At 42.1% G+C, this 17,507-nt stretch overlaps 1 protein-coding gene across 3 annotated transcripts in view; it reads left to right on the plus strand.

Annotated features, from left to right (window-relative positions):
- Nucleotides 1-3,176, plus strand: part of STXBP6 (syntaxin binding protein 6) — a 248,510-nt gene extending 245,334 nt beyond the window's left edge. For all 3 annotated transcript variants that reach the window (XM_081289402.1, XM_081289401.1, XM_081289400.1), the window contains one exon: nucleotides 88-3,176. In XM_081289402.1, the coding sequence (XP_081145528.1) occupies nucleotides 88-111 (24 nt within the window). In that variant the 3' untranslated portion in view covers nucleotides 112-3,176. The remainder of the gene's footprint in view (nucleotides 1-87) is intronic.
- Nucleotides 3,177-17,507: the final 14,331 nt, after the last annotated feature.

A 17,507-nucleotide genomic window follows, 5' to 3' on the forward strand; every position in this document is an offset into this window, starting at 1 on the left:
GCTTCTTGATGTGGATGTGGGGAGGAGGCAGCAGAGGGATCTACCTATTACTGAGGTCTCACTTTTCTCATCCCTCTCTCTCCTTAGCTTGCCATGAAGCACAAATGTTGAGAAACTGCCATCCTGATGACCCTCTTGAAAGCAATGGAAGAGTATGTTCAGCAGTTTTCAGGAGAATTCCGAACCTCTACTTGCTTCTTTTTTCCAATATATGGACATTTAGGGTTTTTGTTTTTCATTTTCAGATGTTAATATGAATTAAAAGGTGTTGTGTTTATACATTTCCCTAATTATCTTGCTAAGAAATGCTACAATAGCATTAGTTTTATTTTGATTTTTCCCAGAATGTGGGGTGGGGGTGGGGGTGGTGAATTGTTCATGTTTTTCTTTTTAAGATGAATTTTTTTGGTAGTTTGAATATAAAATTTGGACCAATTTGGGTCTCAACAGGCAACATATATTTTTTTTCTCCCTCTTATTAAGCAAGTTCAATGTGATGATACCAGATGTCATTGTTCCTGGATTAAATAAAAGTCGAGCAGCGAATGGTTTCACTCACTCTCCTAATACTTTCAATTTGAAGAGTAAAATTAAAATTCTGTATCCTGAGTCATAGTCTATATTATAGAAAAACACTTGGGTTTATCAGGGGAAATAGCAGTCTTAGATTTTGCTCTTTGCATATTAATCTTTTTCATGAACCATTACCAGCATTCAAAAAAACAAATCAGAATCACAAATAGAAATCTACTTTGTGAGCTGCAGCTTAAATACTTCTGCTACTTCTTTCCAGGCTGATTATTTGGAATTATCATATGAAAGATAAAAATTTGAGAGTAAAGAGCTAAGGAAAAGCCTACTTTAAAAACCTCTAAAAATCTTCATGGGTGTTTCTCTCTTTTATATTGTCCCAAATTACAGTAGCTGATATTGAAAAGAGCTTGTATTTTTATCAAAAATTCATTGGCCCAAATAAAAGTCTATATAAATGATAATGTGAAAAGTTAACTACATTTAAAGTATTTTTTTTTTAACAAAGCCATGCCCATTTTTAAAACACCCTCACTATGTCCTTGGGAAAGAACCTTTAGTTTGGGGGTTTTTGTTTTTTGGGGTTTTTTTGTTTTTGTTTTTTTTTTTTTGGTATCTAGTTTTGGAAGTTCGGATGTTATTATTGCTGTCTATTTATTTAATATAACTTAACATGAGTGTTTCTTGACAAATTGCATATCATGGCAATTGTAGCTGGCCTAGTCTGACATAAGACAGCATGGTCACCAAGCCATTAAACTGCTGTCACATTGAATATACTTAGTCACACACCTTTTGATTGCATATTGCTCAAGGTAATGCAGGGTTTAAAGTCTAGAAGTTTTGCTTCCTGAGCATTAAACCAAAAAAAAAAGCTGTGCTTGTTCCTCATGAGACAAGTTGGTGAGCTGCACCCCCAGATAACGCTGTCAGCTCTTCCAGCAGGAATCAAGATGCCTGAGTCTTGGTGGCACCCCATTCTGCCCCTTCGCATCCATTGAGCCAATTGAGTGTATGTGTATAGTAGCCTCTTACCAAGCAGCATAAGATAACTTTTGGATTACTAATGCTGATTTAAATAGCTTAAGTTCTCCTGATAAAGCATTCCCAGGGAGACAGAAAGTATGACTATTGGAAAATAAAAATCATAGGCAGTACTTGTCAAAAAGGAGATGGGATTTGCTGGAGACAAATTTTTGAATTCTCTTAGAGAGATGATCCAATTCAAGAAAATTATAAAATTTATATAGAAAACTATAGTAAACATCTATAGTTTTCTATAATACTTTGTACTTTTAGTGTCTTAAAAGGTTAAAGAAGCAAGGAGCCTGCCATTTGTTGAATACCATTAGAAATATTTATAGTTTCTAAGAAAAACCCCAAATATCATTCCAAATAGCTTTTGTTTGCAGACTTCCGTTCAGAAACCACACGTGCACACCACGCATGCACGCAGTTATATTTTCAACTTCCCAAACTGGATCTGGTTTCAGAGATAGTTGATATGAATAATTGAAAGAATAAATCTAAAACCCCTGACAATCGGCCAAGTTGAAGAATAAAATTGGTTGCCAGCTATCTAACAACAGTGCTTGGGAAGCTGCTTCTAAAGTGGCAGAGGATGAGGTCATAAGCAGACTGTGAAATCTGAGATTCCTCCTCCCTGGTAAAATTCTGATAGTTATTCTTCATAAATGTAAGTATTCCACATCTTGCCCTCTCTCCTCATTCTGTTGATCCTTTTAGACCTAAGTCTTATTGGAAATAGCCTAATTAGAAGAAAGCCCATCTGACTCTTTATTAGCTTCCTCTCTTCATTAGCTTTTAGGCCATGGTCATGCCCTTGACCTCCCTATGTCAAAGTCCTACTTGGCCTCTGCCAAACTGGCCACACAGCACTTCCCTTCCAGCCTCTCGTAGAGGAGCCCCATGACTTCACTATATTTAAAGTTCTTTGCTATCCTTTTGTAGAAGGTGCTGCGATATAAAATATGAATACCATCTAACCTAGAGAAAATTGCTAAAAATAAATTGTTTGGAACCAGCTCATTTGGTTGAGCTTGCTAGAGGACATTTAATTTATTTGTTTCATTTCTGCACTTCACTTTGAATTGGGGGATACTACATTTCTGTGAAGGACTTCTCAAATTATACTGACAACACAGAAAGAAAAACTCTCCAGTATTACCACTTCTTCCTGGAATGTAGTTATAGTATCTTCACTAGTTATTAGATATCTGTGTACAAGAAGTATGCGGTTATTCAGGTTAATGTTTCATTTTAAAGAATGTATTTGTAAAATGTAACAATTAGTAGTTGACTTTTTTTAAGCTCTGAAAAAAAATAAGATCATGTGTTAGACTTATAGTGAAATCTGTTTTAATACTCTTGTGGCTAGCAAAGGTTGTGCATTTATGTAAAAATATTTACAGGATTCCCTAAGTAAGGGATATTTAAGATAGGTTTCACTCTTAATTTTCAGAAATGTAACACTGCTAATGTCTGTTGTACAGTTATTAATTCTTCAGAAGTTCCCTAAGATGTCAAACATAATTTTTGTTTTATTCAGAGACAAGTAACACCTGCTCTGTTGATTCACTATTATGGCAAACTCTAATTTTGTCATTAAATATTTTAACTCTGTGGTGAAAGTTTGTTTCTCTCAGTTATTTGTGGAATCTATTAACGCAACCAAACAGATGCACACTGCCACATTTTTATGCTAATGTGAAAATCTCATGTGTCTACAGGAAACCTCAGAACTAGATTTAGCAAGATGATGAAGGTTTACTATATACTTTCTAATGGAAGAACGTGAAATGTTAAAAAGGCTAAAGAGCTAGCCTCAGTTTGGGCAGTGGACATCTAAATCCAGCAAGAGTTGTTTTGGTTTTTGTGTTTTCTTCTCATGGATGAATCAATTAAGCTAATAGTCACCTTTCTGCTGATATTAGTGATGTGCTCAGCTTAAGTACTTATAGTGTGCCCTCATTCAGCAGACTAGTTTCATGCCTGTTAAATTGGAAAGAAAACTTGATCATTTTACATCCATTTATTTTTATGGAAAAGCAAATGCATCTCAGTGTGTTGCTCCATGTGCTTTCAAGGAAGCAACTTGAATGACCACCCTAGCAGGACAGCCATTTCCAGGTTGGCATGGAAACTTGGTAAAGCAGGCAGGACTTGGAAACATTTCCTGGGAGGTCTGCAGGTGCAAGGGACAGGCTGCATTCTCCTCTGCTCAGAAAAGAAGGTAGAGAGATAGTCTGGCTAGATGAGGATCTACATTTAAGTTACGTATGCATTTAAAGACACCAGTTCTTATGAACTAAACTATAAGCCAGTTGCCTTACAAAGATGGTCTTTTCTTCTTAATATGCATGTTAGCAGTTATACCATGACCAACCCTTAAATTTTATGGGAGGATTAATATGAAAAATGTTTTTTTAAAAATTGATTGTGCCTTTTCCCTGTTGTCATTGGGAACATGATTAGGAAACACTATTGATCTGTCATAATCATTATCTGCCTAAATAAGCAGTTCATGAAGGTGGGCAGAAAGAAAAGAGGAAGGGTAGTGGAAAATATCAAACACATTTCAAAGCACAATTCAAATGTCAGAGCAATGATTTCCTACTGGTACTGGTGCGTGCCCCTCTCTGGCAGGGGCTAGCTTGGGTCTGTGTGCAACTCACATACACTTGTACAGCTAGCACTGAGAAAAGAGCTGTGCTGTGCTCCTAGATAATAAGAGACATGGGAAATGTCACCTTATTTCTCTAAATGTGCTAACAGTCCTCTTCAATGAGATGATGCAATGGAGGGACTTTCTTTTGGTTTACTTTTTAAAAATCCAGAAATTATATCTCAGAGTTCCAACACTGTAACAAATAGTTGAAGTAATCAAATTATAAAGAGAAAAGATTTACTTGGGCTCACAGTTTTGGAGACACCAGTCTATGATCAGGGAAGACCTATTCCTGCTAGGCCTCTGGTGGGGGGACAGCACATGATAGTAGCATACTTCATGGTCAGAAAGTGAAAAATAAAGGAAGAGACTGGGGTCCCACATTCCCCTTAAAAGACATTCCTAATGACCTCCCACTAGTTCCAAATTCTTTAAGGTTCCACCACATCCCAATTGCCTTTATGATGTCTCTTTTCATCTGGTCTTTTGCAAATGAAAAAAAAAAAATGACTCCTGCAGGTCCAAGACTGTGGGACACCTGTCTTCCCCAGATGCTTACTAGATTTATATAATGAAGGTTGTCGAAAAAATCGATTGTGACGTGCATTTAAGCTATATTATAGCTATGTTGCAACCTCCTGCCATGACCCCACTTTTTTCTCCCTTGAGTCTCATTTGGAGCTACCGTTTTTCCTGAGTGGTGTTTTCACTTTCCGCCTCCCTCCCTCCCCTGAAGTTTTCTGCCGTGTGTTCTTTCTGCTGTTGAGTCATGGCTGAGCCCAGAGGTCTTCAGGGCGGTCTGTGCAGTGGCCCATCCCTTGGAGCACCACTGGATGCAGTTCTGTGAAACACAGCTGCTTGCCTCCTCCAGCCCACAGGGACTGTCAGGCTACGTGACTCTGAGTTGGTTGCTCATGTGTATTGTCATTTTTCTCACGTTTTGGCCATTAGATATTTTAAATGCTATTGATTCGGGTGGAGGGAAGATTTCTTTTTATAGCATATACATTTTTTCTGTCTTTCATGTGCTCAACCTGCCAAGGGATGCCTAATTAAATGGGGCCTGGCCTCATCACACGTCCAGACTTAGATGTGTCAGGGGTTGGACAGGAATTTCCAGCCCTGAGATCCCAGGTATCTCTTGTCAATATTAGATATGGAGCCTTTGTCCTGTGACATTGTATCACAATTGCTTTGCCACTTTGATCATTTGTCAGAAGACACTGAAAGAAGAAAAATGAGCCCATGAATTCTCTGAGCCTTATCTTGTAGCATTAAAACAGGCTTGGAGGATCCACAATTTCCAAGGAAAATTCCTGTTGTAGGCTCTGACCGTGTAAGCCAAATGATCTGTTTAATTACACACTGCATCTTTGGTGATTGAAGCTTCATGCCTTCTGTTAGTTTTCCTTAAAACCAATCCTTTCTGTTACCATTCAAGGAAGGAAAATATAGTTCCTAATTATTATTGAGCATGTCTTTTTATTCAAAGTACTATAACTTCTTTCTGGGAGTTCTGTTTTTTCGACTGGGATTATAATGACCGATACTGGTAGATACTTTTACACTGGTCTGAAACTTTTCAATATTGAAGGAGCCTTGGAATTATAGGAAAAGAAAATGACTGGGGCTTGTGTGTACATTGTGCCCTACCTCAAGGTACCCAGGGTGGAAAAACAACACATCGCCTTTTAACTGGAGTGGGTGAGGGCGGGGCGCCCCCTTGTGGTGATTTTCTGGAGTCAGCGTTGCATGGTGGTTGAGAAATAGACCCTGGTCCATCTTCCCTGCTTTGAAATTCTGCCTTGGGCAAGTTACTGACTCTCAGTTTACTTAGCTTTAAAATGGGGGTGATTGCTCTAAGAATTGAATGGAACACTTAATGGAAAGCCTTTAGCCGTATGCCTGCCTTGTCCAGGTTCAAGATACCCCAGCTTGCAGTGGTCTTTTCTATGATAGACTCAAAACAAAGAGGTGAATTTTACAGGCTTGTGGTGCCTGCCAGACCATGGTGCTGGCTGGTAAAATGCTTTCCTTAAATCCTTTCTGGCATAGGGCATATAAGGAAAATGTTCTCCACACCTCCTGGCTATTTTTATGGCCCACGGACATGGATCCCTCAACATGCCATAGATGACAGCTCTCGGAGAAAGAATAGACTTCCAGCCTACAGCACACAGTAGTGACATTATGGAAGACATTTACAAGAAGGTTAAATTCACAAGAAAGAGAAGTGAGAGCAATTGACCTCGGTATCTGTCATCAATGATGGGAGTGGAAGTGAATGATTCATGGCCTGGGAGGTTATTTGACATATCTTTTGGACAGTAATTCAAATTCCTCTTTAAAGAAGAAGTTCAAGTTGGTTCTGCAGATGTATCAGTATGATTCCAAGGGTGTTAAGAAGGTGAGATGCCCCTTCTCAAAAATAAGCCATTCCCAGGTATAATTTGTGTGTATATATGGTACTGGGGATTGAACCCAGGGACTGAGGATTGAGCCACATCCTCAGCCATTTTTATTTTGAGATCAGGGTCTCAGTAAGTTGCTCAGGCAGGTCTCAAATTTGAAATCCTTCTGTGTCAGCCTCCATAGTAGCTGAGATTATGTACAACACTATGCCCAAACGTAATTTGAAAAGAACCACTGACCCCACAAATTGAACTTGGCCTAGAGTGAAAACACCTCTAAGAAAAAAAAAGTAACTAGTGTCTCACTAAAATGTAAATTGGTGATAACACACTTTTTCTGGAAGTACCTTGATATATTCAGCTCAGAGAAGGAAAGGTCTCAGAAAAACCATGCTATCCACATAGTTGTCATGGTGCTGTCATTTGTAAACTCCTGGTAAACCCAATATTATTATTCAGTATTTGTAAAGAACTGTCCAGGCAAGAGGACTCAAGCTGGTTCTAACAGTGAGCCTGCCTCAACCCAAATCCCAAATTCTGCTTGCTAAATATTGCAGTACAGTTATACTTGTTTGTATGTATTTTTATCAAACTGAGTCATGCAGAATGCTTTCTGATAAAGTAAATTAATTAGAATCCTTCCAAGCTGAGAGTTTCCTGGATCCATCACCAGCTTTGTGTACATAGGTAAATTGTATTTTTTTTTCTGTATCTCGTTCTTTATGTCTCAGAGGAAAATAATCCCCATCCATCCTGTCTCTTGTGAGTAAAGGGAGATGTGGAAGCCGACAAAGTCCTGGGAAGGCAAAGCTCTAAGGAGGTGTGGGTTCCTTATCCAAGCTTGATCTTCCACTGTCCCTATCCAAAGCCCAGGGGATCCCTTTATCTACCACACCTCCCCTTATGGGGGTGAGTTCAACAGGCCCATCCCTGAGCCACTGGACTTTCTTACCCCCATCAAAGGAAAACGGAATCCCCCCAGACACTGTGATTCTACTTGCCATTATGAAAAGTGGAACAAAGGCAATAGTAGGGGACAGTGTGGTGGAGACAGTGGAGCTTAGTGGGAACACGATGGGGAAACGCTCAGAGCAGACAGGTCACCCCGGCTGCAACTCACTACACGGCCACTTGTGACTCCTGAGAGTTCTAACATCTTCTTGGAGAAGACTACCTATTGGGGAAGACTTGAAAAGAAACAGAACAAAATTTCAGAAACTGAAATATACGGGGTCAAATAGAGGGGTATCTTGGGACCCATTGGGTTTGGCCATCTTAACATAAGAGTGAGATGGGAAGGGGCACAGAAGAGGCCAAGGTCTTGGAAATTCACTGGGTGAAAAAGAAAGGAGTGCTGAGCCAGGATGATCCAAGGATGTGCTGTTCCAGCCAGAGGACAGGGAGGGCCCTCGGCAACAGCACTTGCTGGGAGCAGCCTGCTACCCAGGCTGGGGGAGGCCGGCAGCCAGCTGAGCCCCTTTAGTGGTGCTCACTAGCCTCACTTGCCCTTAGGAAACAGCAGGACTGGAAGCCTGTTCTGAGGGCTCTTTGGGATTCTCTAGGGTGTGTGAGCCACCTCCCCCATATCAGGCTCCCTCCTGCACTAGGTATGCCAGGAGAGTCTGAGGATACCGCGAGGAGAAAGGAGTGTGGCCCACACTCCATGTGGGCTCCTGCAGCCCCCCACTCTATAGTTCCTCTTATTCACTTCCTGCTCTGAGGGGTCACCAGGGTGGGCAAAAGGCAAATGGAGGCAGCTGTTGCCACAGGAGGAGAGGTGAACTCTGATGAATATTATTCTTAAAAAGTGTGGGTCACAGGAAGGGGTAACAGGGGCAAGGACAGAAACCCCTGAAAACCCAGGGCTGGTCTTGCCTATCAATTGAGGACAGCCTTCTAGCAGTACCCTCAGACCTCAGTTCCAAAAGCAAACCCACCAAAGATATTGTCCTAAAAAAATTTATTATAGGGTTTTGTTTAGTAAAAGAAAGCCTCAAAAGTAGTTCCCAGTTCTGCTTAGACCAAGAGAAATAAGTCCCCTAGAATCAATAAGGACTGTGAATAAGGACCCTCATTACTCACTACCTGTAACTGGCCTGGCCACTGTCAGTCCTTATGGCCTGCCAGGCTCTTTTGCTATTGAAACCTTCACATACGCTGCTTCTGCTGTCCATGACTTTCTTTCCCAGAGCATCACACGCTGCTCATTTCTCCTCTATCAAGTATCCGCTTCAATGTGTTCTCAGACAGACCTGCCCTGCCCATCACATCCAAAGCAGATTCCTACAGGCTCCCTCTCACAGCATCCTCTTCCTACCTTACAAAGCATATGGAAATGTGTGTGCTCTACATTTGCTTACTTCTTAGTTCTAAGAAGCCAGAGATCATGTCTGTTTTGTTCACCAGGCTGCATCCAGGGCCTGAGATTCAACACACACTTAGGACACTTAGTACATTCTTGTAAACTGAATGAGCCTGCCCTCTGCTTAAAGCTCCATGCAGAAGGACATGAATGGAAGTGTGCAGAAAAAAGTCCAAATGGCTAAACATATGAAAAGATATTCAGCCCCACTCATAGAAAAATCCAAATTTTTAAAAAGACAGCATTTGAAAAAGCTTGATTGCATTTAATAACCAAATACTTGTTGAATGGGAGTATAAATGGAGACCACATCTTAGAAAACAAATTGTCAACATTTTTCAGGATTTCAATTACTTGTACCTCCCATGCCAACTCAGCTCCATCCCAGGACTTCTCTGGGAGTCTCTAGCCACCAGCGATTTAGATGACTCAGCACTGTGTCTCCCACAAAGGATGCTGTTGCTTAGCTCACTCTCCTTGGAGCAGCTGCACTACAGCCTCTGGAAGGCTGAAAGTATTTTCAGAGAACATGAAGTCCCCAAAACAGATAAAATGATTTGTGCTTGTTATTGTCCTGTTGGATATTCCATGTTGGCAGATTCTTCTGTGGTTCCCATCCAACTTCTTCAGCCAAGCACTTTCCCCTGTCTCCTCAGTGCTTTCCCTTTCTCTGGGATCCTGAAACTGGAAGGGAAAGAAAGAAAACTTGGTTTCTACGCTGCAAAACTATTTATCTGCTGTATTGAGAAATTCTTTTACTCATCTTGACCAATTATCAATTTATCATCTCTCCATTTCAAATTCAGCCTTCTATGTCCTGCTTTGTGATCCCAGAGCTAAAATCTCAACATTGCACCTACTACTTCTGAACCTTTGAATAGTTAGCTGCTTTGCACTGATTAACAGTCCCTTACGTTATATTTGTCCTGTTCACATTACCTGCCTGGTTTCTTTCTCCTGCTTGAGCCCTGCCTTATATATCAGTAGATTCTCAGATAATGTGGCTTAGTTCCTGTTCCAGAACTTTACCATTCTCCCCGAGTTGCTTTCACAAGTCTCATACTTTGGGGCTGGGGATGTGGCTCAAGCGGTAGCGCACTCGCCTAGCATGCGTGCGGCCCGGGTTCGATCCTCAGCACCACATACAAACAAAGATGTTATGTCCGCTGAAAACTAAGAAATAAATATTAAAAATTCTCTCTCTCTCTCTCTCTCTCTCTCTCTCTCTCTCTCTCTCTTAAAAAAAAAAAACAAGTCTCATACTTTGGGCAAAGGATCTAATTTCCTGGTTTGCTAAGATCAGGACTATCCTACTAAAAATAATCCTCAACTTGTCTAAGTTCTTGTGCATTCCCACCTTTAGTAATCCTCCACCTGTTTAAGGAAGACCCCTCTTCTGGAGCCCTTTATCCCCATCTCCTCCTGCTGCTCCATCAACAATAGTAGCCATTATTCCCAACAACTGTTTGTTTAGTTACTATCACCCATTGAGTAGATGCAAGTCTGTCAATTCTGCTTCTCATACGCAGCCTTTCTTACTCATAATTTTTCCATCATTGCCCCTATTTAGCTCTAATTCTCATCAATGTTTATCTGAACTGGTGAAATTGGTTGACATTTATCAATAGGCTGCTGACACACGTGTTTTGCACATGTTGATATGGGAATGTTCCCAGAGGAGAGTGATACTAAGATAATTAGTCCCAGTCTCAAATAGATCTGCTTTCTACTCTGGTAAGAAAGGGAACTCTATGAATGGAATACAACCCAAGTAAAATAAGGAGTGCACCAGAGATTAAGGATTGCAACAGAGTTCTTCTTCCTCCCCTCCAGACTGCCTAGAAGTAGGTCAGGTTTACCTTCGGGAAGACAAATCTGATCATTTATGTCAGAGTTCACAAAGTGATATGTCAACAGGAGTCACATGCAAACCTGAATGAAATCTGTCACAGAGGGCTATAAGGAGTGGTGTGGACTGCAGCAAGGTGGAGTGCAAGTGTGTCCTAAAGAGGCACCACTACTTCAGTTCCCCCATCCTGGCAACGTGGGAGGCAGGCCAGATGTTCCAGCCTTTTCAAAGAGAGGCAAGGATTAGGCATTTCTATGCAAAACCTTTGTTTGAGCCAAGCAAAGCACATCAGTAGATAACATCTGAAACTTTGGTGGCCAGTTTATGTCGATGTCCTACTCAAAAAACATTAGGTCCTCCTCATAATCTGCAAATAAAATCTGAATCTGCAGTCCAGCATGTAAGGTCCTCATGATATAACCCTAACCATCTTCCCAACCCACTCCTCACTTTCATACCTGATGGCTCAGTCATAGTTCTACACGAGGCCACCTGTTTCCACCTCAAGCCTTTGGTCACACCAAGTGCTAGCCTGGGACGCTCTCCCCTACCTTGCATTCCTGTTCTGCCTGTCTTCACACAACAACCCTCTTTGGGCAAAATTCCCCAATTTTTTACCAAGCTGAAGTAACTACTTCTTGCACATTCTCATTGCTTTTCTTGGTTCTCTGGAACATTTTACTATATATTGTAGATTTGATTTGTTTATCTTTTGCTACACTGGTGGCTCCCAGAGAACTGAACATGAATCTCGGTTATATCTACGTGTCAAAGAGCACACATGAGTAGATACTTAATAAATGTGTGTTCCTGTATGAAATGAACATATGAATAGCAATAAGCTACCAAAATACTTTGTTATTTCTTATTCTCAGCCCAGGAGAAGATACAGTATTTTATCCTTATTATGTTTTTATTGTTTATATGTAGATTAACTTTAGGATATTTTTCTCATGATTCTAAACTCTGCTGAGAAGTGTGTGTATGTGTGTGTGTGCACCTGTGTGCAAGCACACATCAGACAAGCCATTGCTCTCAAACTTAGAGCCCTCATTTGTAATATCAGAAAGTAAAACTCACTTCATAAGATTGTTGTAAGAATTAAACTTGGCATATGTTAACTACTTAACATGATGATTTGCATGCTGTAGGCATTCAATACATGTTAACCTGTCATGGTTTTAGTCATATATATGTTTGTTTGGCTGTGAGACCACTGAAATCTTTGTTTTCACAGTAAAATAGACCTGAAAGACCATTGAGAGTACAGGCATGTGAGAACTATGGCAATGCACATTGTGTAGAGAATAACCCCCTAACTGGTCATCCAAAACGAGGGTGAGGGTATTACATCTCTGGAACAGAAGGGTGAGAGGCCAGGATGGAGGTGACATCAAAAATCTTGACCAGTGACACTGTATAGTAATGGTTCAGGGGATGCAGCTGATTGTTTTACACAAAGTGCAGGTGCCAATAATCTGGTGCTTCCTGTCAAGTGAGGTGGAGCTGGGCGTGAGGGTGGGGCAGAGAGTTGCCAGAGAGGGCCAAGTCCTTTGCAAGGACACTTAGGCCTGAGGAGAGGGCAGGTGAGGTACTCTTACATTCTGGGTATCTCTTCTGACTGCTGAAGCTTCCCTCCTCACTCCTCTCCGGAAAACAAATGAAGATCATGCATGTAGCCATGCCCAAGGTGCAAACCAAGGCCAGAAGAGACTTCAGAGGAAGGACCAAGCCCCAGCAGGTGGATGTCTATGTCATTTGGGATGAATTTCTCTTCTCTTCTGTGACCAGTGGCTCTTCTGGCAACTTACTGTCACACTGAACTTCTTCACTCCCCTGACTACCTCAGAAAGGCACTTAGATGGCTACTCTCCATTTAGTATGAAGGATACATTTCCTCTGTTCAGAGAGACTTGCAGCAGACCTAGGAGAAACACCATTGATGGCTGTGACCTTTAGATAGTTAAAGTATGAGGACCACCCAAAAATCTGGTTTTCGAGGATCCTTATGGTAGATTGGATAATGAAAAATTGAAAGGTGTTAAACTGCTGGCTTTGAAGACAAGAGGAAGGGGTACCTAGATCTTCCAGAAGGAAAGCAGCCCTGCCAACATCTTGATTTTAGGACTTTTGACCTCTAGAAACATATGGTAATAAATCTGTGTTGGCTTGATAGGAAAATGATACAGTCCTTAACCCCCAAGATGAAGTGTGTTTAAGTTCTTGGGAAGCATCTCCCACAGGGCAAGGGAAGTGATGTTTCCCCAACACCAGGAAAACTAATAGATACTCCCAGGCCAGCCATGATCATGATCAACAAGCATTTATTGAGGACTTATGAATCTCTGCCAGAAAATAGAAATATGAACCCAGACCCCAACCTCAAGGATAGCCACATGAAGGAAAATAGGATTTTAAATGAGATGATGCTAATTGACACAAGGCCCTGGGTTCAATCTCCAGCATCACCGAAAAAAAAAAAAAAAAAAAAAAAAAAGGCAAGATCAGCTACGCATTAGACATTCAGAGGAGAGAGGAGGCAACCATCTTGCTTGCAAAGACATGCTCCTCCTCCTTTTCAGACTTTTCATGTGGGCATGGGGCTGTGCATCCAGGTTGGTTCAGGATAGTGCATGCCTGTGTCTGTTGTCTTGGTGTCATCCTCAGAAATGCCTGCTTCATGATAAACTGTAATGGTCACTCTGATGGGACGTTAGACAGGAAGCCACTGGATACACCATGCCCTGTTAGGAACGGCTTTGAACTTAAATCTCAATGCAGTACCAAGAATGCCCCCCACAGTGTTACGCCATTAAAATCTTAGTAGAGAATATTTTGGGTTCATTGTGAGAAACACAGACATTTCAATAATATTTGGTTCCTTTCCTGGCAAAGTTGAAGTGAGGAAACTTAAATTACACTATCTAATGAACTGCAGTGATTTTAATATATGACAGCTCCTGCAGCTGCAGCAGCTGGGGAGAAGGTGTTTGTGTTGTTTTGTTTTGTTTTTAAGACATGCTTAAAGCAAGTTGGTGGTGGGGTGGCAGGTTCAGGAAAGGAAGAGGAGAAAGAATTGAAGAGAAGGAACATAACAATACAAGCAAGGTTGAAGGGAAAGGACAGTGAGTTCTAGATGTCTTGCCCTGTTCTCCAGGCTTGAAGATCAATCATTCAATTCCACCCCTGAACTTGATTCTCCAGGTGCCGTCCTTTCAAAGACACATCCTGCTCCACATGGGTGGTTGGAGAATGGGGTGCCATTCTACCCCAGGTCTGTGCTTCTAGGGTCCCTAGGAGGGTAAAAGTCAGAGCCAGGTGTGCTGCTTATGATCTGTCACATCAAACCAGGTGTGGGCTGAATATGTCACTCAAATTGGTCCATGAAGGAACGAAAATTAAACTGCTAACAAAATGAGCACATGAGATTATAGGAAGCTATTTAATGAGCTCCAGTTCACTTCTACCTTTGGGGGATTTTAATGAGACTGCCTTCCAGCTGTTTTTTCTCTTATCTAACAACAAATGTATTAGCCAGGATTAACACATTTAATACTGGGAGCCTTTGGAGGCACCTCTTCTTCTGGTTTTGTTTGTTTGTTTTTTAGTTCCTCTTTGTACCCCCACTTCCTACCCTCTGGTTGGATTTGCCTGAGTTGGTTTCAGTCCAGTCTCGGTTCCTCTGCATATCCTACCCACATGCCTGTCTCCTTCCCTACCCCACATTCCAGGCCTCCCCAAGGCAACAGTGACTTACCTCCCAAGGCATTTATGTAGTTTCGTGTGTGAAAGAGAAAAAAAAAAATGGAAAGGAGAAGAGATGAGGAGGAAAGAAAGCCTGAGGTGAGGGGTAAGGGTATGGAGGGGAGCAGGGTTGGAGGAGGGTAAGAAGAAGCATGGAGTGACCAGGTGAGGAGGAGACCACTAAGTGCCCCCGGTCAGTCTCAGGCCCTGGGTCTGCTCCGTGTTTAATGTCTCAGACAAACCGAAAATGGGTCTGCGGAAAGTTGTAACACTCACCAAACCCTTGACAGCCGCTATTCTTCACAGCGGCTGTGAACAATTGCCCGCCTGCCAGAGTCTGACTGAAATAATAGCCGTACCTACAGGATCATTTGGAAGACAGATGGCAGAGGCAACCCCATTCATCTTCCCGCAGCCATTTCATAATTCTCATCGTCCTGTCAGGCCAGGGCGGAAGGCAGACGCAGCCCTGCTAATTATTCAAGCTCATTAGATGGTGGTTCTTTTAAAGACAGTGCCCCTCACCCCTGTCCTGCTCCTCCATCCAGCCCCAGGGCCAAATCCTACTCCAAGGCCCTTCCATGAACCCCCAACACCTTTAGAAAAACAGGTGTCAGGAGCCTAAAAGCCTTTATTGGGCCTTTAGTTGTTGGTTTTATTTTTTTTACTCTGTCCTCTTTCCCACTTACAGCTCCAAAAAAGGAGACACATGCCCTCTTTACTATTTGCTGCTTTCATCAATTGCATATTTCAAAGACTGGACTTTTCCCATACTGTACTGAGTTGCCATTCTTCTACTTAAAAGTCCAGATATTTCTATTATTACCATTTTTATAGCATGCATTAAGCTAAACACTTACTTTCTTTATTGATTTTATTTTTTAAATACATGACAATGGAATGCATTACAATTCTTATAACACATATAGAGCACAATTTTTTATATCTCTGTATACAAAGTATGTTGACACCAATTCATGTCTTCATACATGTACTTTGGATAATAATGTCCATCACACTCCACCATCATTTCTAATCCCCTGCCCCCTTCCTTCCCTTCCCACCCCTCAGCCCTATCTAGAGTTTGTCTATTCCTCCCATGCTCGCCCTCCCTACCCCATTATGATTAAGTCAACTTATATCAGAGAAAACATTCGGCATTTGTTTTTTGGGGGATTGGCTAACTTCACTTAGCCTTATTTTCTCCAGCACCATCCATTTACCCGCAAATGCCATGATTTTGTTCTCTTTTATTGCTGAGTAATAAACATTTCCTTTCAATGCAATGTTTAAGGATTTATAGAACATTTAAAAGCTCCATATCATTTCAGTACTTCTGAGATTCTTAGTTTTCATTCAAAAGGGATTTTCAAGAATTCACTATGTAGGTGTGAACAGGAGTGAGAATAGGGAGAGACTAGGAAGTCCCACAGGGGAGAGCCAGTTTTATAAGCATTTACCTGTGCAGTGGCACAGGGCCCTGCATTCACTTTTATATTCTGTAGTTGCCATCTTGAAATTCAAAACTCAAAATTCTTGAATTCATTTTTGAACAAGAGCCTCTCATTTTCATTTTGCCTGAGCCTCACAAATTATATGACTGGTTCTGCTACAATTGTTGGAAAAGGGATAGAACTGGTAAAGGCTCAGGAAGAAGTGCCTCCTGAGCCTAAGGTGAGAGGCTGGAAATAAATCCTCAGGGGTAACAGAGGTCAGAAAGTAGGGAGAGGCAATGATCAAACCATGTGGCCAGGGAAACAGAGATAGCAAATATCTGTCTGTTGAGTCCTTCCCCAGGCGGAGGCCCACTTGTAATGTACTGACAGAGAGCCTGAAGATGAGACAAACCCCAGATCGCCGTAAACTGTCCACAGCGTCAGTGCCACCTGTGATATTGCTTGGGAAACAATTGCTGGCATCGATCCCTTCACTATGACAGCAATTTCTCGGTGTATCAGTGATACAGAGACTTCAGCCAAGGAGCCCTGGAAGGAACGCTTGTGAGAAATAGGGCTACACAGTGCAGGTGGGAGCCTGAAAAGGGAAAGCATCAAATGCCAGACAGGAGAATGGGGAAGCTGCGGGGTATTTGAGGTGGGAGAGCAACAAGGGGAGCTGGGGCTACCCTGAGGGGGAAAAAAAAAAGACTCTGTGAGTCCATCTGGCTGCTTGTTGATAAGGCTTGTACAATAACAAATAACTCACCACCTTCCCCTTGTGCCCCACCCTCACCCACCATTCTCCTTCTTCTCATGGCCTTGCCCACCTCCCCCCTCACACACAGTGGGAAAAGTCCACCCGCTGTGTCCAGTTTGCTGCTTCCTTGACTTCCTCAGGGCTCAAGTCGCAACTGCGCAGCCCAGGACATTTAACAAGCCTGAATTCATGCCTCTGCCACTTCCAAATCACGTAGGTGAGCAATCCCACCTGTGACGGTCTGTGGCCAGCACAATTCTAAGAATGAACTAGTGAGCCTCAGCTTTGTGTAATCTCCTCACCTGAAGGGTGGGCAGAGCTGTGGATAGGATGAGCCCCCATTCCTGTTATGCCATATGACTCAATGCAGATGGAAGTCAGGCTACAGATCAGTCAGGGGAGCCTGTTCTAATCACCCACGCCCTTTAACAGAAGAAAGCCTTTTCCAGGTGGTGGCAGAAGGCAAGTCAGAGAGACTCAAGCATGAGAATTAGTGCTGATGCTGCTTTGAAAGCAGAGAGGACCACGTAAGAAGGAATGTGGGTGATTCGGGCAGAGACTGACGCCAGCTGACAGCCAGCAAGGAAGCAGACATCAGTCTTATGGCTGCAAGGCATTGAATCCCACCCCCCCCCCAAAAAAAGTGAATGGCTTAGAAGATTCTTCCCTAGAGCCTCCAGATAAAGGCCTACTCTGGTCAAGACCCTTGATTTTGCCTTTCAACAC

The sequence above is a fragment of the Spermophilus citellus genome (genome assembly GCF_964194105.1).
Source record: "Spermophilus citellus genome assembly, chromosome: 4".
Lineage (NCBI taxonomy): Eukaryota > Metazoa > Chordata > Mammalia > Rodentia > Sciuridae > Spermophilus > Spermophilus citellus.